General features: G+C 40.2%; 1 protein-coding gene and 1 long non-coding RNA gene across 3 annotated transcripts in view; one reads left to right on the top strand and one right to left on the bottom strand.

Annotated features, from left to right (window-relative positions):
• Positions 1–537: 537 nt before the first annotated feature.
• Positions 538–23,902, top strand: LOC116588762. Its single transcript, XR_004285066.1, has 3 exons — positions 538–558; positions 6,196–6,306; positions 23,709–23,902. It is a non-coding gene; the product is annotated as an uncharacterized LOC116588762 (long non-coding RNA).
• The window catches only part of FBXO9 (F-box protein 9), a 39,987-nt gene continuing 19,557 nt past the window's right edge, over positions 3,545–23,974 (bottom strand). For both annotated transcript variants that reach the window (XM_032340263.1, XM_032340264.1), the window contains 10 exons: positions 22,038–22,095; positions 20,539–20,638; positions 18,384–18,514; positions 17,114–17,228; positions 15,651–15,769; positions 15,347–15,437; positions 14,564–14,659; positions 14,135–14,228; positions 12,087–12,238; positions 3,545–4,153 (listed from right to left, as the gene is read on the bottom strand). In XM_032340263.1, coding sequence (XP_032196154.1) covers positions 4,045–4,153; positions 12,087–12,238; positions 14,135–14,228; positions 14,564–14,659; positions 15,347–15,437; positions 15,651–15,769; positions 17,114–17,228; positions 18,384–18,514; positions 20,539–20,638; positions 22,038–22,095 — 1,065 coding nt within the window. In that variant the 3' untranslated portion in view covers positions 3,545–4,044. The remainder of the gene's footprint in view (positions 4,154–12,086; positions 12,239–14,134; positions 14,229–14,563; positions 14,660–15,346; positions 15,438–15,650; positions 15,770–17,113; positions 17,229–18,383; positions 18,515–20,538; positions 20,639–22,037; positions 22,096–23,974) is intronic.

Raw genomic sequence — 23,974 nt, 5'->3', positions numbered from 1 at the left:
AGAAGGCGAGCAGGGAACCCGACGCAGGGCTCAATCCCAGGACTCCAGGATCATGACCCAAGTCAAAGGCAGACGCTTAGCCAACTGAGCCACCCAGGAGCCCCTCTTCAAGTAAATTTCCTGCCCCCTTTCTCTCTTTTTTCTTCTTCTGGGATCCCTATAATGCAAATGTTATTAGGGTTGATGCCGTTGGTGAGTTCCCTTAACCTATTCTCATTTTTTTTTCTTTTCTTTTTTTTTTTTCTGTTTGGCTTGGTTGCTTTCCTTACTGCCTTCTGGATCACTGGTCTGTTATTCTGCATCTTCTAATCTGCTGCTCTTTCCCTTCAGTATCATTTCTATTTTGGTATTGAATTCCTTACCTCTTGTTCTTTTTTATATTTCCTATCTCATTAAGTTCTTAATGAGTTTATCTACTCTTTCTTTTTAAATAAACTCCAGGCCTGGCATGGAGCCCAACTCAGCACCTTGAGATCAAGACCTGGGCTGAGATCAAGAGTCGAATGCTTAACCAACTGAGCCACCTATGTGCCCCTATCCACTCTTTTCTCAAGTCTAGTGAGTATCTTTTTGACCATTACTTTGATTTTTTTTTTTTTTAGGTTTTTTTGAGAGAGAGAGAATGAGTGGTGGGGGGCGGCAAAGGGCGGGGAGAGAGAGAGAGAGAGAGAACAGATTTCCTGTTGAGCAGGAAGCCCAAAGCGGGGCTCAAGCCCAGGACCAGAGATCCTGACCTGAATCGAAGGCAGATGGTTAAATGGCTGAGCCACCCAGGTGTTACCTTACTTTGAATTTTTTTTTTTTTTTTTAAATCAGGCATAGTGCTTCTCTGTTTCATTTTGCTGTGATTTTTCTATGCTTTCTTTTGGAACATATTCCTCTGTGTCTTCACTTTGTCTTAGTCTCTGTGTTTGTTTCTGTGGAATAGGGAGGTCAGCTATGTCCCTGGTCTTGAAAGTACCGGCCTTGTGTCCTGTGGTATCCTGGAATGCAGTGCCCCCTGGGCACCAGAATCAGCTGCTCCAGGAGTATCCCTGTGAAGCCTGCATGTGCTCTACTGTGTGGCTGAGCTGTGTTTGCCTTCCCCTAGTCAGCAGCAATGACTTGCTGTGCCTGCTGTGGGCACACGGCACTGGGTTTGGACCCTGCGCCATTGAGGGGCGTGATACCAGTTTGGGGCTTATAGGTGGATGGGATCGGCAGTCAGATGAGGTGTGTAAATCAGCCTTTCTGCTGTAGCTGTGGGCCCTACAAAGGGCAGCACTTTCTCCCTGTGTTCCATAGAGGCTCACACTGATGGGCAGAGCCGGCAGTCAGACCAGATTAATCTTGCTGCTGCAGTTACCAGAGCACCAAGCAGTGGGCTTGCTCCCTGCACAGTCAGCTAAGAGGCTCTGCCTCTGGAACTGGGGGCACATTGGCAGATTCAGTTGTTTCCCTCTCCCCATGACAGGAGTCCCTTTTGGCAGGCAGGGTAATGGGTGGGGGGCGGGGAAAGCACACGGGGTGCTGGCAAAGTAGGTGGAGCATTAGTGCTGGTTGCCACCAGTATCTGTCTAGTCTCAGGGGGGAGAGCCCCCAACAGCCCTGAGCCCTCCTACCTTGCCCTCCACCAAGGTGTGAGAAGGGGGTTTGTGGAGGAAATGCAGCAGCAAGAAAGCCGACTCCAGGGTTAGTGCTTAGGCCAGAGTCCCCATGAGGATAGCTGAACAGTTCAGGCAGGAGCTGAAATGCACATTCTCAAAAATGTTTTATGGATTTTTTAGGAGCGACTGTACCTACTGCTCTGTCAGCTTCCCCTGGTACTTGCTGGCTTCTGTAATGTCCAAATAGAGCAAAGGAAGGACATTCCTGAAGTTGAAAGGCTTCTGTGGCAGGATTTGCAAAGAACAGTAGAAAAAGGCTACACGGCAAAAATTCCTTCTGGTTAGTTATCTTTGGGTGTGTCTTTGGGTATTTTTTGATTTTCTGTATATTCTAATATTCTCAAAATAAATGTATATTGCTTTTGTTTTAACAGTCTGGGGGCACCTGGGTGGCTTAGTGGGTTAAAGCCTCTACCTTTGGCTCAGGTCATGATCCCAGGGTCCTGGGATCAAGCCCCACATCAGGCTCTCTGCCCCGCAGGGAGTCTGCTTCCCTCTCTCTCTGCCTGCCTCTCTGCCTACTTGTGATCTGTCAAATAAATAAATAAATAAAATCTTAAAAAAAAAAAAAAAAAAAGTCTGAATGTGCTGGGCAGGCACCTGCATGGTTCAGTCAGTTAGGTGTCTGACTTGGTTTCGGCTCAGGCCATGATCAGGGTCATGAGATAGAGACCCCCCCCCCCCCCATCAAGGTCTGTACTCAGCTCTGAGTCAGCTTGATTTTCTCTCTCCTCTGACCTCTGACCCTTTCCCCTGCACTCTAAAATTAATATTTAAAAATAAAATTTAAAAATCTGTACAGAAAACAGTTTAAAAAATACTGTTTTCAGCTTCACGCTAAAGATAGAAGAGTTGCTTTAGCGGGCACAAGAAAAGCTTTGAACTTGGTACCCACTGGCTGTCTGCGGAAGGTCTTGACTAATCCAGGCATGGTGGCCAAACAAGATCTTCAATTCCCATTCTCCGTAGGAAATTCTTTTCTAGCTGTATTTGACAAGATCCTAATCAAAAGTCCTTTTAACTTGCATTATCAAAACTGCTGGTCACATGAAGAGCCGCCTTACCTTAAAAACAGGGAGGAAAGCAAAAAACCTAACTTGAGGGAAACACCATTTCTCAGATGACTACAAAAAGCCAGTTGAAGTAGGAGTCTCTTCTTTTCAAACATACTCTGGGATGTTTGGTTTTCACCTTAAACATAACATGCATTAGTTTTTTAAAAGACCTTTCCCATATCGAATTGCAGGAACTTAGGAGGTATCTTATTTTTTTATTTTTAATTTATTTGACAGACAGAGATCACAAGTAGGCAGAGAGGCAGGCAGAAAGAGGAGGAAGCAGGCTCCCTGCTGAGCAGAGAGCCTGATGAGGGGCTCGATCCCAGGACCCTGGGATCATGACCTGAGCCGAAAGCAGAGGCTTTAATCCACTGAGCCACCCAGGTGCCCCAGGAGGCATCTTTTAATGTCCACAGGAACTTGAAAGCAGCTGTGGCTACAGCTGCTGATTTCTGTAAGTGTGTCCGTCTTTGACTCTAGCTGTGTTTGAATCACCCAGAAGAGAGCTGACTCTGGGAGAGGGCTGCCTGGCGCCAACTCTGAGACCACACAGCAGTGGCATCGTCACTAGGGAGGCAACACAGCACACTCAGGGGCTGGCGCTCTCTCTGTTTGAAATCTGGATATAGTGGGGACTGGGTTGACGTGATCGTCTGCTGTGTTCTTTGAGGAACAGAGATGCCCAACTGAGTTTGTTGAAGGGCTCTCAGCTGGGGTGTGGAGATCTACAGTCTGCAGCTACAGAGACCATGGATAGAAAAGAGGCAGGTTCTTAAGCTTTTGCTGGCTACCACAGGGCTGTTTTTGACTCTGATGTGTAAGGAAGGCCATCCAAAGGCATTTTGTTGAAAGAAATGTTTATTATTTTTATTGGTCAAACAGTCTCAAACAAATTCAGAACAAGTTTTCACATTTTGAGCCTTTAATGCAAAGACACTATGTCATGCTTGAGAAAAATGCTGACCCAGGGGAGCCCTCCCCTGAAGCAATTAAATACCAGGACGGTCAGGCGGAAGGAGACTTGTGGGACAGAATTCTGCTCCGAAATCCTCTTGAAAAAGGACATGATTTAAAGCTCATCTGAAGATTTTTCACAACATAAATGTGCCTGAACAACCTGTAATCTCAATTTCTTAATTTCGAAACAAAATACCCCAAGTATCAACTATCCCTTTTAAATAAAAAAAATAATCAATTTATACTCTTCTTAAAAGAACTCTAACAATGTAAAATAAGTTCCAATTCCATATATATATATATATGTACATTTATAACTTAGGTGCTCTTTTGCTCTATATACTTTTATTCATGCAACAGTGACGAGGACTGGATGTGAGGCCCTACAGAGGCCTCTCTGAAAAAGCAGTGTAGCTCCTCACTCTGGCGAAGAACAAGGGGGTGTACATCTTGTCAATCTCAAAAGCAGTAACTGCAGTCTCACCAGTTGATCTGGAAAGAAAGCACAAAATTACCAGTTACAAGGAAATTTCAACTTATTTAAAATCCTTACATATTTATAGGGGAGAACTTATCTGGCGCTTTAGTCTTTTTTATTTTTATTTCATCTCAGTAAACTAAAAATGATAGCAGCATGATAAGAGAAAACTGCAGGCCTAAAATTGTGTCACTTAGACCCAGTTCCCAAACCAGGGCCCAATACCTAATCTAAATGCATTCTCAAATCAGTCGGGAATCTTCTGATGGGCATCCATGTGGCTGCCACATGGGCCCTCTCCACCCCGCGAAGGAAGATGAGGTAGCCTGCATGGTACGACTCCCTGCTCTTCCCTCTGAGGGAAAGCAGCACAGCCTGAAACAATCCTTCCTGCCCCTACCCTCCTTTTATAAAAACCTTCCAAGTTTGTGCGACTCCTCTGAGCTCCCCTCTGTACCCTTTAGATGGGATGCTGCCCAATTCAGGACTTGTTGAATAAAGCCAATAAGACAATTAAAATTTACTTGGTTGAATTTTTGTCATTTAACAGATTTGGTGGCAGCAACAGGATCCAAAGTGAACTTGCGGCAGCGCCTGGGGATGAGAAAACATAGGCGTGGAACCTGTGAACCTTTGGAGTTCACTCTTTCTCACCATTCTGAGGGCCATGGGTAAGTTCCTCTCGGTTATGGGTTCTTTGTCATCACTGCTGACACTCAGGCTCCCCAGCTACGTGGTGTCCCTTTACAAGGCAGGATGGCTTGTACAGCCTATCGCTAGTGGGGATCTTGGAGACCAAAAAGCCGCAAGAATTGGTGGGGATGGGTCAAGCATTTAAGGCCTGTTACAAGTGCTCAAAACCTCAAGAAGACTGCTGGGATAGGTAAGTTGATCGTGAAACAGGTTAGCCTGGCACTAAGTCAGCTACCGATCTCCAGAAACTTCCAGGCACGAGGTACCCTGCGAAACACGCACCACCCCCAGTCCCACAGCACATCCCTTTCAGGTTATCGTTTAGCTCAGAGGGTCCCTAAATTCTGAAGGGTCAAGTATGCCACCCTCTGGCACACCTGCTTATTTCATGTCTAAGAACTACAGTCCCAGAAGTTTCAGGTATCTAGCAAAAATGACAAAATCTTCCTAAGCTTGTTTTGTGTCCTGAGGAACTCGGCTTGGTAACCACAAGGTCCCAAAATAGACTGATGTGGGTTGACTCTGTGACTAGCGTCCTGCTGGAGCCCTCAGAAGATCATGACCTAGAAGTACAATGGCTGTTACGTGGAAGGTTCCAATTAGGTAAGATCATTTAAGAATGAGACCTGAAAGCACAGGTTCTCAATTGAACAGAATGGGATACCCATTTCATGTGGCATGCAGACACCTCCAAAAGGTTTCAAAATTCCAAAAACAGTTTCACTGAAAGGTTTTATTGCAAAAAAGTTAAAAATTAAAAAGAGAAAAACGTAGGTACCTATAACAAGACTGTAAGACTGAGTACTCGTTCTCATCTGAATTTTAAAAGACTACATAAACATCAACAAAATTCTGCCAAGTTAAGGGCCTTACAGACATCCTGTTATCTGCCTTCTAAACAGGGCCCTCATATGAGCCCCTGCCAGAGCTGACAAAGCTGAGGGATTTTCTGATAACTGCTACATCATTCCTTAGACCAGTCAAGGGGAGACCAGGAGATACCAGATCGTGCCGAGGGGATCCTGGACAAACTGGCAGAAGCCAGCAAAAGGTGAAAATTCTTACCAGAGTCTGCTGTTCCAAATCTCTGCCTGCCAAGTCAAACAGAAAATAAAATCACACTGTCCTTCCCTTCTAAATCCAGGCCCACTGGTTAGTGATCCCTTCTCTCCCAGGGACAGCTACTGTCTTTCCTGTTTATCTGGTTTTGCACAACTGGGCTTGGCTTTCTGCCTGCTTGGGACAGGCAGGTTGTTGGTTCTGTCTTTTGGCCATCATTGTGAGTGACTCTAGATTTTAGATTTTCTAGGAAAGTTGATATCCTCTGTACCCTCCTTGCTGATCCATCTTTTTTACCCAACAGAATCTATTCAATACTGCCAAAAATACGTAAAGTTACAACGATGTACCCAGAGGGGAAAAAAGCAAACTGAGGATACTACAGTTGGACAACTGCAGCAAGCTCTGATGCCATGTAAGTTCGACACACCAGTTCTCTGGACTGAATTGAAAGCAGTCGTCCTTGTGTTAACACATCTTTACAAACCAGCAGTGTAGCCCTCCAGGCAACCGAAAATTCCCCTATTCCTTTACCAATCCCAAAATGTCCCCTGCTCACCTCAGACAGCTTGTACATTACTGGCCTTTGGAAACCAAATTTCTTATAGAAGGAGCCTGCATTTTTTCCTGTGCTTTTTAAATCTAAATGTTCAATGTTCTACCTGGTCTTCTCCAAGAATTCCTTAGTCCATCTCTTTAAGTTTTGTATTTTAAGGAGATGATTCTTATCAAGAAAAAACAAAATGGGCAAAGTCATTTGGAACTTGATGTATATAAAGAAAATCTTTACCCACGTGGCCAGGTAACCTCAACACATTCAACCTACCAGGAAAACAAACTCACATCGACTTTGATAAATCCTGCATTTATTTTAGGGCAGGATTTTCAAAACCAGCAATAAGGTCTCTGATCCAACCTGTTTACATGTGTGTTAGTTATGTGGTACTTTCCACTTATGGTATTGCTAAAATGAATTTGTAAAAGCTCTATTTAGCGGGTTTGAAGGCAAGTGCCTGTATTGGATGGGCATTCTGAAAATCATAAAGTCAGAGATTAACCCAAATGGTTAAGTGCATGTGATCCAGGAAAACATATGATATAAAAGCTAGATTATGGCTGATGATTTAATTAAAAGACATGGTTTTAGTTATCAACATTAAATATTAAACTTATTCTACCTGAGTTTACTAGCTATATAAATTCACGTTCTCTAAGATGTATACACACAAAACATAATAGCTTAGGAGAATGGCTGACTTTGTCTAACGCTTTAGACAAAGTGTTTGTAGTAATCTAAACATAATTCAGGACAAATAAAGCTAAGCAAGACAAAAGTTTATAAATGAGATTTTTTGCCAATATATGTCTACTTAGTTTTCCCAAACTTTTTTTAATAGCCTAAAACCTTAAACTGAGTTAGGTTAAATGATGAATTAAATTAAATGCATTAAATATCTAAATCATTTCCAAATAAGATAAAGTACTAAAACATTAATAAACATAGGTTTATCTACTTTTGGCTTCATACTACAGAGAAACTAAAAGATTTAAAAATGCTAATGCTACACTGAAACATATAAAACAGTGCGTGCTTCAAGAATTTTAAAATGTATTCCTAAGTAAGTGAATTTTTAAAAAACGCTAGTTTAACAGTTCAAAATTGCTCATTTCTTAGCTTTCATTAGAAATTAAGGGTTTGGGGTGCCTGGGTGGCTCAGTGGGTTAAAGCCTCTGCCTTCGGCTCAGGTCATGATCCCAGGATCCTGGGATCGAGCCCCACATCGGGCTCTCTGCTCAGCAGGGAGCCTGCTTCCTCCTCTCTCTCTACCTGTCTCTCTGCCTGCTTGTGATCTCTCTCTGTCAAATAAATAAATAAAATCTTTAAAAAAAAAAAAAAAAAAGATATGGAGGAGCATAAATTAAAAAAAAAAAAAGAAATTAAGGGTTTTGTTTTTTTTTTTTTTAAAGATTTTATTTATTTGACAGACAGAGATTACAAATAGGCAGAGAGGCAGGCAGAGAGAGAGGAAGGGAAGCAGGCTCCCTGCTGAGCAGAGACCCAGGACCCTGGGATCATGACCTGAGCCGAAGGCAGAGGCTTTAACCCACTGAGCCACCCAAGCGCCCCTAGAAATTAAGGTTTTTAAAGGTTGAGAATTCTAATATCTTTGTATGCCAGGAAAGCAGGATATGTTTTTCATAAAATAAAGTATGAAAAAAAGGGATATACTTTTCCACTAAGGATAAAGAAAATAAGTTTGTCCTAAAATAAAGCTGGTTGTTAAAGGAAAAAAAAAAAGACAAAATCGGGATGTAGAAAAGAGGTTGTAAAAGGTTTGTGGAAACAAATCTTTAAAAAGGAATTTAACGTGTGGTCAGACAGGGTAAGATTAAAATATATTTTTAAAAAATGAGTTTCAATAAAAAGAAAGATGGTAAAAAATTAGAATTTAGTTTTCTCTGTTAAAACAAAGTTTTCTTGAACTTTGGTCTGCTTTTGGTAAGACTGTTTTGAAACTGTAATCTATAATCCTACTTTTAAGGCAAGTGCTTTAAAACCTTTTTAAAAAATTCTGACAAACTTTCAAAGGACCTGTTAAACTAATGAGGCTTATTTGCTGTTAAGTGAATACTAAGCCTTCTCTGTGGCACAAGTGGCTAAAGTCCACCCTGCGTCCACAAACATGGCCCCCCATCAGCAGACTTGACAACAGCCTGCTTCTGAACCAAAGACAGTGAAATGAGTGAGCACTGACTGCAAATTAAACACACACGGAAACCCAGGATGGCCCGGTTCTTCCTTGCTCTCTGACAAATCTTACATTTTAATTTGTGTATTCCTTCACCCATCATAGCACACTGACAAAGACTCAAATTATAAGCAGACATTGATAGACTTTTGTGAAAATACAAAAACACTCCACCATTAATGTCTGACCTGCTTGGTCACCACCACTCACCATGCCCCAACCCCATAACCTAATTTTGTTCCCAGAGGCCTCCAACGTCTGCCCTCTGGATCCTTTGAACGCTTGCAGCTGAACCTCATTCAACTGCCACTTAGTATGGATGGGTGATCAATAGGTTCTTATTCTTTTTTTTTTTTTTTTTTAAAGATTTTATTTATTTATTTGTCAGAGAGAAGAGAGAGTGCACAAGCAGGCAGAGCTGCAGGCAGAGGCAGAAAGAGAAGCAGGCTCCCCACTAAACAAAGAGCCCGATGCGGAACTCAATCCCAGCACCTTGGGATCGTGACCTGACCTGAAAGCAGTGGCTTAACCGACTGAGCCACCCAGGCTCTCCTAGCTTCTTATTCTTTTATGTATGTCTTCTAGATGGGTTGAGATTTCCCCTACTATAAGACTGATGTCCTCATAGGAAAAACCAACAACAACAAAAAAAGACTTAAAACTGTGTTTCCCACTTGGGGTTATATTTCCAAATCACATGAGCCTCAACGAAAACCTTACAGGCTTCTTGGAATTCTATCAATACACAACGTTCTGATCCCTTGGCGTCTCATGCTCGTGTGACCAGCTACTCTAAGACTCTAATGTCTTATGCTCAAGCCTGTCATCCATAGATTCAAGAAGCTTTCCTGGATCCCAATTCAAAGAAACCTGTTGATCATAGCCTAGAGTTTGGGGACTGTATAAACACTGCCAGGGGAAAACCACCCTCCAGCCCCACTGGAAAAGGACCTTTCCAGGTGCTCCTGACCACTGACACTGAAGCCCTCGGTACACATCACACAGAAAAGGCTCCAGTCGACACCTGGTCCTGTACAGATGCTAGAGACCTCCACACATCAAAGGGACAAGCCGAAGTAGCGAACTTCGAGGCAATCTTCTTCCACCCCGGATGACAGATGGACTTCATACGCTGACTAAATGTAAACCCTTTCTCTTTCCCTCTCCTTCACTCTGGCATTGGCCTGGAAAGAAAACACCCTCATCTGTATCTTCCAGGCCACTGCATGGGAGGAGAATAACCTCTGGAATTTAAAACAATCTTTTATTTCAGGCTAGGAGATAATCTAACTGTGCTTCTAACTTTTCACAAGCAAAATTAACCGATCATCATTGGTAGAATCTCCTAAATTTATGTTGCTGAATTAAAAAGGAAACACTTACGATTCATACCCCCTCCTTTTCAGAGGTCCCAATTTCCTTAGTTAGGGATACATATAAATGAGGCTCTGACCAATTTTCAAAATTACTGCAAAATCTGCTGTGCACCACAAAGACCCCTGGACTCTCTAGCCAAAGTTGTTCTTGATTATCTCTTCGCTGAGCCAGGAGGTGGGTATCTGTGTTTACTATCAGTAACATATTACTATCAGTAATCCTGCTTTTCATTTAGCATTCTGACAGATGCATTTTCCTACATAATTACTCTTGAGAAGTATTTAATAGTAATTTAATAATAATTTATTTAATAACAATTAAATAAATCTTCACTGTCTGCCTGTACCACAATTTCCCTAATAATTCCCTCCTTTTTAAAAAAGATTTTATTTGAAGAGACTGAGCACAAGCAGGAGGAGGGGCAGAGGGAGAAAGAGAAGCAGACTCCCCGCTGAATGAGGAGCCTGATGCGGGGCTCAATCCCAGGATCATGACCTGAGCTGTAGGCAGATGCTTAACCAACTCTGCCACCAACGTATCCCAGTAATTCCCCTTCTGCTGGAGATTTATGTTGTTTTCATTGTTTGGTAATTAAGCTGCTCAGAGGGGATTCTGCTTGTCCCTCTCCCTCTGCCCACCTCTGCTCTCCACCCCTCTCTCAAATAAAATCTTTTTTAAAAAATGTGATATTTTTGATTACATCCTTTGAAAAGATTCCTTAGGAATGCTAATAAGTAAAACGCTACAGACATTTTAAGAATCTTGTTAAAATGTAATTTAAGAAGAATTATAATCCTAAAATAGAATTTAGTGACTTAATATTTGCATGATCAACAGCATCATCCCAGTGGGAGAGGAAGCAGATAGTAAGTAATACTACTACAGCCTTTCATTTTTGTCCCCCAAAGAGATAAATAAAAAGGAAGAAAATTCAAGTAACTTTATACATAGAGTAAGGAAGTCAATGTGAGCATTAGCAGTTACAAATGACACCTATAAAAATGTCCTTCTTTCTCCTAAAACATGATGCTTTCTATTTATTTGGTACTCTGCTGGGTTTGATTTCTTTCTATGAGAAGAAAACAGAACATTCCACTGCATGGTTTACTGAGAGGAACAAAAAGGAGATATATGACTGCTAGGTAAGAATGGAAAAAAAAAATGCTTTCTCAGTTCTCAGGACCTTTCATATTAGTGGGGAAAGCATGGAAATAAGCCACAGAAAGTTTTCAACCCTGTGGCTAAGGTTGTGAAGTAGATTAATAGAAGGTGACCTCAAAATTTGTCTCCAAGAATTCTGGATTCCATTTTGGAAGCAAGAGCCATCAATCACACGCCAATATTCTTTCAAACCTGACAACAGCAAACCTCACTATCCACACAAGTTGATGGTTCACTTACTTCCATACTTTCTCACGCACATTAATTAATTACTCCTTACAGGTAAATCTGAACACAAAAAGCTTTAAATAGGAAACACCTAATAGATTTGGCTTTGGAATACGTGACATCCTTTTAGAAGACATACCTTCCTTGCTACAATTTTATTAAAATCAGTGTATAATCCCAGAGGGTAAACCAAATGGAAATAAAAGTTTTTAAAAAAATGGTAAGAGTGAAGCACTGGAGAAGAAAAAAGATTTGAGGTTTTAAAAGTGCCTTGAGTAAGTCAATGAGGATAACACATGGACAGCATAAAGGTGACAGTACCATTCTAATTCCAAAGTCGTGGCACCTGTTTCCATGCCTATTCCCATGGCCACTGGGGAGAGCACCACCTCCTGCTCCACTCTTCTGCGTGCCTGAAAGACTCCTCTAGAAAAGACAGTTACTGGCCAGGGACTCTCTGTGGTGCCACTATCACACTGACAGCTCTCTACCTAGAGCACAGCAAACTCTGGAGGCGTCTACAAGGGCCCTGTAATACTCTAATGTAACGTCACGGAACGTAAAGTGGTTTCATAACAGAACGTTAACCCTGAGGGCTTTCAAATCAGAGAGTTTGCTGAGCCTGATATGAAGTACACATTTATTGTGCAGCTTTGGCATCTGTACTACATTCACCTACCTGTACGTGACGTGACAAGAATGATGGATCCAGATGAGTTTGTTGAACCTCTGGTGGCCACTGGAACACAGCTGGAGCCCCACATGAAAACTCTGATCTGCTTCTTGTACGGGGACGCGACGGAAATATCTGTATTTGTAGTCAAGTGGTTTCTATAAAAGAAAAAGTGTGTGAGCTATCATGAACTCCCCTCAGTGATACATAAAACTATGACAGGCACCTATCATGCAAAGGTAAAGTAAAAGTAACATCTTCTCTGCACACGGGGGGGGGGGGTGTCTTGGGTATCAAATGAGAAGGTAGATGAGTGCCCTGAAAAATGGTAAGCACTCTAAAAACAAGGTTTTCTCTCCTTCATCGGCTCAGTTACTCAACACAACCACCCCAAGTGTTAAGTATGACTGTACAGTGCTGTTTAATGGCTAAAAGAATGAAGACCCCAATCGAGTCCCACATAGGGCTCTCTGCTCAGCGGGGAAACTGCTTCCTCCTCTCGCTCTCTCTCTGCCTGCCTCTCTGCCTACCTGTGATCTCCCTCTGTCAAATAAATAAATAAAATCTTAAAAAAAAAAAAAAAAAAGAATGAAGACCCCAGGAGGTCAAACAAGTTAACCAAAATTACACAGCAGTTGCAGAGTTGGAAATGAAAACTTCTCTTTTCCATGTAAGCCTAGTATTTCCTTCTACTGAAAATATGGGAATTTTTAAAGAGGCAAAGTGATAAATTGGTGAAAGATGCAGAAGCGGCATGGAGCAGAAACTTACCTTTTGCAATAACAGTAAAAGTCAATGAAGAAACAGATGTGGACAAGGTTCATTAGAATCATGCTTTTGCAAATACTGGTGCTAACAACACAAGAATGCCAACACTATCCATGGTTTCACTGTTACCATATTCTGAAGAGATAACTGGTACTCAACATAGGAGTTCCTATACCCTTTTATAAGGTAAAACCTAAACAAGAGCCTCACAACTCCCCAGTTCTGCCCTCAGGAAACTCATGGCCAAAGCCACAGCCACAGCCACAGCAGCTACCTCTGCCCCTTAGACAGCTGCCCCAGATCCCCAGAGCCTACCTGAGGCAGGCAGAGAAGCCAGCCACCAGCGGCCACAAGGTGAAGGGACTCCAATGAAACCCTGCCCTAACTAACACATGATGCCAGGGAAGAGAGGAGGATCTGATACAAGGAAAACATCTGAAAACCATATTAATTATGAAAGTATTAGGCAAGGGGCGCCTGGGTGGCTCAGTGGGTTAAGCCTCTGCCTTCAGCTCAGGTCATGATCTCAGGGTCCTGGAATCGAACCCTGCATTGCTCTGCTCAGAAGGGAGCCTGCTTCCCCCTCTTTCTCTGCCTACTTGTGAACTCTCTCTGTCAAATAAATAAATCAAATCTTTAAAAAAAAAAAAAAAAAAAAGCACTGGGCAAGTATTTATTCCAACTACATCACAACTGACTCCTTTCATACCCATTTTTAAAACCAGGATTGAAAAACACAAGAAAAGTTGTGAAAAAAAAAATTAGGCCCTCAATGTGTTAGAGTTAAAAATATTCTGGAATGTAATAATTTGCTTGGCATTTTTTTTTCCTTTTGTAAGAACAGGAAGAAGGAAATTATCTTACTTTAGCTTATTTCCAGTAGAAATTGAAATTCTCTAAGAACATCCTTGAGAAAAAATTATCTATATAAACTAGCTTAGAAAGGAAATCCCTTATGATTCAAAATAGGGATAGCTAAAAAACATATTCAGGTATAATTTTACTAGTTATTTCGTAGCACATTTTGGCTTTACATTTTCTAATGTAAAAAACCTAGACCAGAAAAAGAAATCACTTAGAGAAAAACAAGCTGATCCAATTAAACCACCCCCTACATTTCAGAAAACCCTCCAGCTCTCTTCAGAGAGATGTTTTAAGTCAACATACATTTTGTGTAACAGTATACATTATGAAACAGTATTTTCTTATACTTTCTAATCAAGAATGTTTGAGTAAGTGGAGTACTGAAATAAACAGAGAACCTTTAATTCCAATCACATACTCACCTCTTCTTTTTTCTTGGTTATCACAGCAAATACTTTGGTCTGATTGTCTGCATCTTGTGATAAGCGATAATGACCCAATAGAATTGCATCAGTTCTAAAAATTAAAAAGTACAATTTAAGTCCAAGTCTATTAATCAGTTGTTACATGTATTTAAATAATTTAGGAAGTAATGTGTTCTAATAGCGGTTACTCAACTTGCCCGAGAAGAATCAGCTAGGATGTGAGTAAACCTAGTTTGCAAGGGTTCTAAGACCTACTGAAGCACACTCCCTAGGCAGAGAGCCCCAGGCACCAGTGTTTTTCCTAAGGGCCCCTGCAGAGTGCTGTTTTCATCAGCCAGTACTAAGTTAAGGAAGCACTGGATTACATTAACCTGCAAGTAACCACAGAAAATGTGAACTGGACAGACAACTACAGAAAAATACTACCTAGTATTCCTAGTTCTTAAGCGAGGAACAATGGACTGGGGCTCCTCGGGGGTTGTCAACACCATCACAAGGCCATCAGGGAAGAATCTTATGTACCTGTGTAAAAAGAAAAAGAACACCAAAAAACACCACACACACACACACAGTATAAAATATGTCCTTGTTTCCTGGCACCTAAACCTGTTCACTGCTGTGAAATCAAATCAGAAATACCATGGACCAAAAAACCGGCAAAACAACATTAAAACAAACATGACTGGCAACCCATGAGGCCAGAGAAAAAGAAGTGAAACAGTCTGTTATTTTTCTTAGAGGGAACTGTCAAACTTTCAGTTTTATTCCTGAATAAAAATAAATATACCTCCGTTAAAACTGTTTTTTTTTTTCTTCCTAAAGCACTAATTAAGGTCAAGAGTATGACCTAATGATCATACACAGTACTTCACATGTCTCCTTATTTCTCAAGGCTAGTAACGTCTGCTGGACAGTATGGCTGAAAGCACCAGCTAAGTGAAAAGGCAAATGAATCCCACCAAAAGCAAAAAACAACGAAGAGCTCTAAAATGTAAAGGGATTCTTCAGTTTAGAAGCTAGGAGGAATTAAATAATTTGTATTAACCTCTTGGTTCTTGGAGTTCAGTTCCTGTTACAAAACTGGAGAAAAATACTGAGGGTCATTTTGTGGATAAGTGTGAAGGCCACAAACAACAGCTGCCCAGCAACTAATGAACTAATACTTGGAGAGAGAGAATTTTTCACTCACTCAGTTTACTACAGTTGTACCTGTAATATTCCACTTGGTGCCAGGCTCTATAGAAACCATCAAGAGACTGTTCCCCTTGACGAATATATGTCGTTTTACTGATATACACTCCTATAAAAACAAAGTTTTGAGATTTTTTTAGTTTAGGTTTTTTTTTTTTTACAGTTAAAATCAACTAACATGTTTCCAGCTTTATTTTTATTGTGGTTTCCTTTAAGTATGATTAAAGTACTTAGATCTGTTACAGAAAGTTAAGACTGTGTACTTATCAAAATCAACATGCTAGACCACTATTTCTCCTAAGTTCTGAAGAGTTCAACTTACCATCAAACCGAACACGGGGCCTTTCTAAAAACATCTCCCTCCAGGATGTGTACGGAACAAGCTTAATACAGCTTCTGCCCCAAACTTTCAAGCAGGCCAAACGCCATATCTCAGGGTCTCTAGGTAATAAAAGCATAACATCAACTTATAAAAAAGGCTAAGTCCCTAACCGCAGAAATACTTCTGCAAGAATTTGATGAGCACCTGCAAGGCACTGACCAGGGCTCTGGAAACAGACAAGGCAAAGGCCCTGCTCTTTTCCTGGTGGGAAAGCAAACCATACTAAGAAAACAAAAGTTTCAGATAGTGTGCTCAGTGCAAAAACAAATGAAGCAGGGTAAACAGGCAAGGACAGCTAAGGTGGGGGAGGAGAGACTACTTCAGGCACAATGACAGGGAAAGTACCTAGGCAGAAGCCATAGCAAGTGCAAGGCTCTAGGTGGGGAGGGTGTCTGGTGCGTTCGATGAGGACCACATGGTTGCAGCTAACTAAGCCAGGTTCACAGGCTGCATGACTGGAGGGGCAGTGAGGGGCTTACAGGCTATTTAGTGACATGGATGCCACTGAAGAGCTCTGAGTATGATTTAGGCTTTCTAACTCTGGTCTGCTCTCTGGGTGCTCTAGGGGTGTAAGAGGGGAAGCAGGCCACTGCCATAATAACCCAGACCGGCTGTAATGGGCAGAACAAGAAGGGTCCCTGGACAAGGGGGAAATGTCAAATTAAAGATCTATTTTTAAGGTAGCACCAACAAGACTTTGTTATGGGATTAGTGTAGAAAACTGAGTATTTTTTTTTTTTTTTAAGATTTTATTTGAGAGACAGAGTAAACAAGAGAGAGAGAGCACAGCAGCAGAGGGAAAGGGAGAAGCAGGTCCCCTTGCTGAGCAGGAAGCCTGACAACAGGGCTAGATCCCAGGACCTCAGGATCGTGACCTGAGCCAAAGGCAGAAAGTTAACCAACCGAGCCAACCAAGTGCCCACAAAGGATATATTTTTATGTAAAATATCCATGAAAGATTACCAGTCTCAAATCATTTTATACTAAACTATGACTATTCTTCACAAAGCAGTATTTTAAAAAGTTTAGGATAACTTCTGATGGGCCAAAAGAAAATGCTAGTGCAATCTAAAGTTAAGTCATTACCACGAAATGGTATTTATAGAGTTACTGTGAAGATGACTCAAGTTTATTTTCCTAGCACAATTCTTTTTCCAAATCAGCTAGGATAGCACGCAAACTGCTCTATGGAAGTAATATGTGTGACTACATCTGCACCCCGGAAATCCACTGTACTCTGGCCTTTAAGGGCTAGGTGGTTTGAGGAGATCACATAAATACAGCTTAGGCAAAACCATCCATTCTAAGTTTTTACTGAGTATCTATCAAGTTTCTTTATCGAAACTGGCAAAAGACCGTAATTCTTTCTTCACCCCTGCCTGAGTTGTTTAAAGATGAAGTACCTGGCACAGATATAGAATCCTCTGCACACCTGCGACAGCTGCTCTAATGACCTGAGGTCCAAGTCGCTCGACACCACCCATCGGAAGATGTACATTAGGACCTCCATCGGCAACACTGCAAAGAAAACATCGTCCCTCCAGCGACCCTCCTTGGCCATTGGACAGTCTCATTCTCGGGCGCAGGCAGCTTCACTACTCCCGGACTTTTTTGAATCACAGTCTCAGTATGACTCAGTAATAACAGTTTCGGATGTCAAGACACAAATTTTTCTTCAGTATAGAACAGATCAGAAGCTACTTTTATAAAGCACCTTTGCCTTCAAAAGATCATTTTATCACCAAGAGATTTTAAAATAAATTAAACTCTGATATGTGTATATCTAATTATGTATATATACATAATCCATACTGCATTTGCTGACACTAAAACTAACTTTCATCTCCTTGAATATTTTCAAGTGTCTTTCTCTAGAAAACCCCAAAACTAAACAACACTTAACGTATGGAAAGAAAGAAACAGTCATTTTTATTAAGATCTTTTTATTTATTTGAGTGAGAGAGACAGAGTGCGAGCACAAGCCAGAGGGGCAGAGGGAGAGAATCTCAACCAGACTCCAAGCTGAGCGCAGAGCCCGACACGAGGTTCGATCCCAAAACCAAGAGTCTGGACGCTTAACTGAGTGAGTGGCCCAGGTGCCCCAAACACTCATTTTTAAGTATGCAGCCTCTGAGGCGCCTGGGTGGCTCAGCTGGTTAACAGCTGCCTTCGGCTCCAGTCATGGTCCCAGGGTCCTGGGATCAAGCCCTGTGTCTGGCTCCCTGCTCAGCAGGGAGTCTGCTTCTCCCTCTCCCCTGCCTGCCTGCTGCTCCCTCTGCTTGTGCTCTCTCTCTCTCTCTCTCACTGCCTCTCTCTGTGTCAAATAAAAAGATAAAATCTAAAATAAATAAATAAAATGCAACCTCTCTCAGGCTGAAATGCCTCATGACACCTGTCTTCCTCTAATTTTCTTGGGAGGCTTCAGTAACTCAGACACCCTTTTAAATCTTCACTGAATCACGAAGGGCATCCTTGAACTGTACTCCAAACTCCTTTCTACTTCAGATTTTGAAAAGCTTATTAATATATGCAAACAGTAATTATAACTAGCTGTCCCAACATACTCTAAACTAGAGCAATTATTTGGCTAGTTATCTGGCCCTGTAAGCTTGGAAAATTTAAATCTAAAGTACAAGTGTGCCTCCCTGAGTTCTAACAGCCATGTACGCTTACCTGATATGTGAGTCTGATTGCTCTCCAGCTCAGGCTGACACAGTTTGAGCACAGACTCCTGGAACGTGAGCTGCTGCTGGAAGCACGACAAGAGGTCTGCCATCTTGCTGTCATCGTCATTATCTTCCATGCTGAAAAAGGAGGGAGGTGAAAAAATTAAGTGCTTCGCTCCACAAACAGAGTTTAGAAACTGATTTTTGATAGTACGTTCGAATCTGCTTTAGAAAAAGTTATCTAAATGCAAACTGTCTTAACTACTTTTTTGACTGATAAAAGTTTACTCTGCCTCACAAAGGAGGGCCATACCAAATTTTTTGGCGAAAAAAGCTTCAGCCATTTTCATTCTCACCCAGGAAGAACTAGAATTTTGGATACAAAGGTTGAGATTTAATTAGTCCATTTTACTGTAGAGATTTCTTGAGTTAGTGAAAAAGATAATTTCAAATGATTTTTAAAAACTTATGTAAATATATTCCATACTAATGTGACTACAATCCATTCTAACTGGATAAAAATCAAATATACAGATGTCATCTGCAGTACTTACTTACCAAGGGTTTTTCTAACAGATGTGCCTTACCACCCTACCTTGAGAGAGGAAAATATGTAATTTAAAAATCTTATTTAGCAGGGTCCACAAATCATCTATCAATCATCTAAACAAGGGTAATTCAGTGTTTAAAAAAAAAAAATCTGCCTTTAATTTTTGTTGAATTAACCTTAAAAGCGATCAGATGTACAAAGCAGCTTAGATGAGAATAAGGTCTGAAGACCAAGAAGGGCTAATTATACCACAAGAAAGGCACATGTGGCAGAGGCTAGATGGGTACAAGCGCTGCTCTACCAGCACTTCACAGAAGGCAGAAAACAAGAACAAAACCAGGAGAGTGACTTTCAGGGATTATTAGACCTGATAAGAAAAAACCACCTTTATCCTTCAAGAACTTTCACTGCATCTGGACATGTACAAAGGGATGGGAGAGAAAAGAAATGCTTCTTTAACGTTTTTAATATAGCCTTTCTCAACAGCACCTGCACTATTCATCAAACTGGCCGAGAGCTGGGTCTAAATGCCCGCCAGAGTATAAAGAGGCTTAGAAAAAGCCCACGATTCATTTTGAGTTTCAACTACCTCACACTATTAAAATTTCATTTGGTGAACAACACCATTAGCCTCCAAGTTCAGACAGTTAAGACTAACTTCACTGTGATATTTTTATTATCCAAAGCTTGAGTGTTAATACTGCAAGCAGTTAAAAAAAAACACTGGCAATGAGCACATGTTATCCATAAAGGTAACTTCTTTTTACCTCATGATGGAGGTAATACCGTAACATAATGGTAGTATTTTATTACTAAAACCACTATTTTCCTATGTATTGCTCATTTCTAACCTGACATTCTCTCATGGGTAGAGAGACTCTCCTTTCTCTAATATCAGCAAATTGAGCTTCTGGAGATAGATTAAGCCAAAAACCAATTTTTTATAATTGGCTTGCAATCTTTTGATCTTTGTCCATGTAGAACTATCAATGCCGCTTTATGACTTTGATGCAAGAGGCATCTATCCATAGAAACATGGCTTCTATCCTGCACCTGGGCTTTTAAACAAACATTGTCTTAACAATGTCCTCCCGGATACCTTAAGAGAATAATAAAGTCTTGTTATAATTCAGCATTTCCTTAATAAAATGAAAAACATTTAAAAAAAAATGTGTAACTTCAAACATATCAAAAAGGAGAAAAACTAGTTTGATAAAACCCCATGTACCCATCACCCAATTTCAACCATTATCAATATTTTGTCAACTTTGGCCTAATTATATTTTAATAAATTTGACTTTTTAAAATAGGTTTCAGGAAGGTGAACTGTGTCTTTTAATTTACTTTCAATAATCACTGCTTTTATTTAAAAAAAAACTCTTGCCACCTTATCTTTGTTGTATCTGTTGAAAATGTGCGTTTCTTTATTTTAATCTTAAAATTTCCCTAACTAAAAACAATTTCTACAACTTTATAAACAAGTCTTTGTGCTAAAGACTATATAATTTAACAGAATTACCACCATCTTCTTACCATGTTAAGAGTCAACAGGGCAAAGACGCTTAACTTTAACAAACTCTATGTATTACTGTCTATCGAATTATATACGCACTAGCTGTTTCCAACGCCATCACCATCTGGAGACCGGGTATAAGTAATCTTGAACTCTATATCAGGTACAAGTTGCATAGCCCTACGATAAAACTTGATGGCTAAAAGAAGAAATAAAGCTAAATTAGCTATGACCACACATTTTTTGTCATTTCCTTTGATTACCTATTAACTGTGGTTTAATTTGGTAACTTTCTTTACAAACAGCCAAATTCCTTTTTTCTACATGCAGTAGTAGTTCAGTGAACAAACTTATTTCCAAGTCTTACTACTCAGAAATAACCTTTCTTTTTTCTAAAGCTAACACATCATAGCAGCTTAAGGACTGTTAGCCCTTCCCACCTTTTCCCTCAGCCTTGTAGTCAGAAGCGATCTTATGTGGTTGTCTTTCTTCACACTTTGGAAATGCAATTGCTGTAAACCCAAGAAAAACACTTTTAAGCAACCTTTTGTTTCTAGGATGCAGAGTTAAGGATAATCAAATGCTTCCTACTAGGTAGAAGAAAGACTTTTTAAAAAAATTAATCTTCAAATCCAATTTCCTTTAGTCCAGCTGCCTATTACTTAGCTAAATAACATTTAAAACCTATTTTCTTGTAAGTTCTTGGCCAGGTGGTTTAGAGCTATGGTATTTAGCAATCTCTCCCAGAAAGCTATACAACAGAACTTGAGACTGCAGAAGCCAACCAGCTCTTCTTCCCACAGACAGACTCTATTCAATTCAATATATTCTGCTGTGTTCTGTTACTCTGGGTAAATTACTGTACATTAAATGGAGATGAGACTCTTACAAACTAATGAAGACTGTGGAGGGATCTCACCATTTGGGCTCTTTTCATATCTGAGTGAAAATATCACTAGAAGAAACTTGCGAGTAAAATGCAGTAATCCTGAAAATGTTATTTTGAGAACATTTTCAAAGTGATTCAAGCACAAGCATTTTTCCCATGCCCCAATTATTAGCTTTACTATCACAAAATGGAAGCCTACTTACACACCTAATACAGTAAAATACCCCACTGCTCTGTTTGTTTATGCATTTCTAATGGGTTAATAAAAGAGGTAATTAAAAGAGGTAAATAAAAGAGGTAATTAAAGCTGAGGGGTAATTTCTTAGTGTAAAATGTAAACTACTAAATACGTATAAGCTCCAGAAACTATCTTTTATATTCCCCTCCTCTGAAGTAATTTTCACCCATTAAAGAATACACTATTTTAAAATGAGAAACAGTTATTTTTAAGACCTTAATATAATGAAGAATTAATAAATACTAAAACCTACACATAGACCAATATGATGATGGTTCACAGCAATATTTTTTGAGAAGAGGGTATAGAGAAATACAACATTTAGTTTTGATTTGGTAGAAAACAATTTTAAATATAGGGAGACTGATGTCTACATACCAAATATATTCTAGTTAAAAAAAATTGTTCAGTAACTAAGAGTTGTTATTAGAAGTGTCATGACATATGATCCTGGACCCTGAGTTTTTTTACCTTCATAGAGAGCTCCATTCTGTTCTTCTTCTACTGCTTTTAGGAAGAGTTCTCGAGCCTATAAAAATAGTGAAATGGAATTTTTGAAAGTCTGTTTTAAAAATGAGTACGCATGGCATTACAGCCTTTCTAACACAAGGGCCAGAATGATTGGACACCCACAGGCAAAGTAATGAACCATGACCTAAACCTCACATCTTACAAAAAAATCAACTCAAAAATGGATCATGGACTTAACTGTAAAATAATAAACTTATAGGAAAAAGAATTCTTTAAATCTTGGAGACCTATGGCTGGGCAAGGAGTTTTACTTGATCCAAAAAACACAATCCACAGAAGGAAAGGTTGATACACTGGAATTCATCAACATTAAAAACTTTGGCTCCATGAAATACCCTGATGATGAAAATGTAAGCCACAGGCTGAGAGAAAGAATGTACGAGCCATTTACTCAACAAAGGACTGTATTTAGAATAAAGAACTCTCAAAACTCAACAAACACAGGCAATGCAATTAGAAAAGACAATATATTATACAGAGAGGAGAGAAAGGTGGCAAATGGCACATGGAAAGATAAAATGGTGCCGCCACCCTGGAAAACCCCTGGGCAGTTTCTTTTAGCCAAACAGGCACTTACCATACAACCCAGCAACTGCACTCCTAGGCCAGAGAAATGAAAACTTAACATTCATGCAGAAACCTGCACCTGAATATTCGTAGCAGCTCTATTAATCACCAAACACTGGGAACAACCCAAATGTCCTTCAACTGGTGAATAGTTCAACAAACTGGGGTGCACCCATACCATGCAATACCACTGAGCAATAAAAAGGAACAAACTACTGTTATAAACAAACCTGGATGGACCTCAGGGGAATTCTGGTGAGTGAAAAATGCCCATCTCAGAAGGTTATATACTGGAGGATTCCATTTTTGCACCATTTTTTTAATATCAAAGTTAAAAGAACTGGAGAAGAGATTAGTGACTGCCAGTGGGAAGGAATGGTCAGGGAGTGGGGGACGGGAGAGAACTACAAAGGTGCAGAAAGAGGAGTCCTGTGGTGCCACCACAGTCCAGATCTCGATCGTGGTGGTGGTTGTAGGAAACTACACATGTACTATTTACATACATGCACATAAAAAAAGTGCTTACAAATCTGGGAGGTCCGAATAAGCGCTGTGCATTATACCAATGTCTATTTCCTAGCTTCTGATATGGTATGGTACTATAGCTATGCAAGGTATCACCGCTGAAGAAGAAAGGGTGAAAGCTGCATGGGGCTTCCCTACACCTAGGTTTCTGTAATTATTTTCAAAATAAAAATTAAAACAAGATGAATATGGAAGTTTTTAGTTATCATGGTAATTTCTATTACTTAATGCCAGATTGCTTGTAAAAGTATTTTGTGTAAACATGAGCGCCTCTATGGAACAGGAAAAATGGAAAGTGTAATGTGCCTATGTCATGTAAGTACTAAAAAGAGGTTTATTCACCAGGTTTCTTAGACAGCATTCCAAATATTTTCAATGTAAGCACTTTCAAAGTTTTCCAGAAGAAGGAAATAATTAATGCATCATTATACATTGGTTCTACTCAAAATGTAACAAAATACTGCTTTAAGACCTTTGCAAAGGTGTTAACAGTTGAACAAGTTTTTTCTCCTTTTTTAGCATCGAACTTTTGGAGACCAAATGAATCTTAGCCATCTATTCATTGCCAAAGACAGTTCTATGAAGACACTGTACCTCTAGAAAGAAGCCTGTGAGGAATGGTGGTATCATCCAAAGCACCTAAAAGTAGTAGTGAAGGATGGACATACCAGTATACTTCTGCACATGAGGAAAAGTTTTATTTCATAAGGTACGTGCTTATGTCACCAGAATACAATTACAATGATCACTTACTTACGACTCTAAAAACTCTCATGTATAATTGA

The sequence above is a fragment of the Mustela erminea genome, chromosome 4 (genome assembly GCF_009829155.1).
Source record: "Mustela erminea isolate mMusErm1 chromosome 4, mMusErm1.Pri, whole genome shotgun sequence".
Classification (NCBI taxonomy): Eukaryota; Metazoa; Chordata; class Mammalia; order Carnivora; family Mustelidae; genus Mustela; species Mustela erminea.
This window is presented reverse-complemented; position numbering and strand designations above follow the sequence as displayed.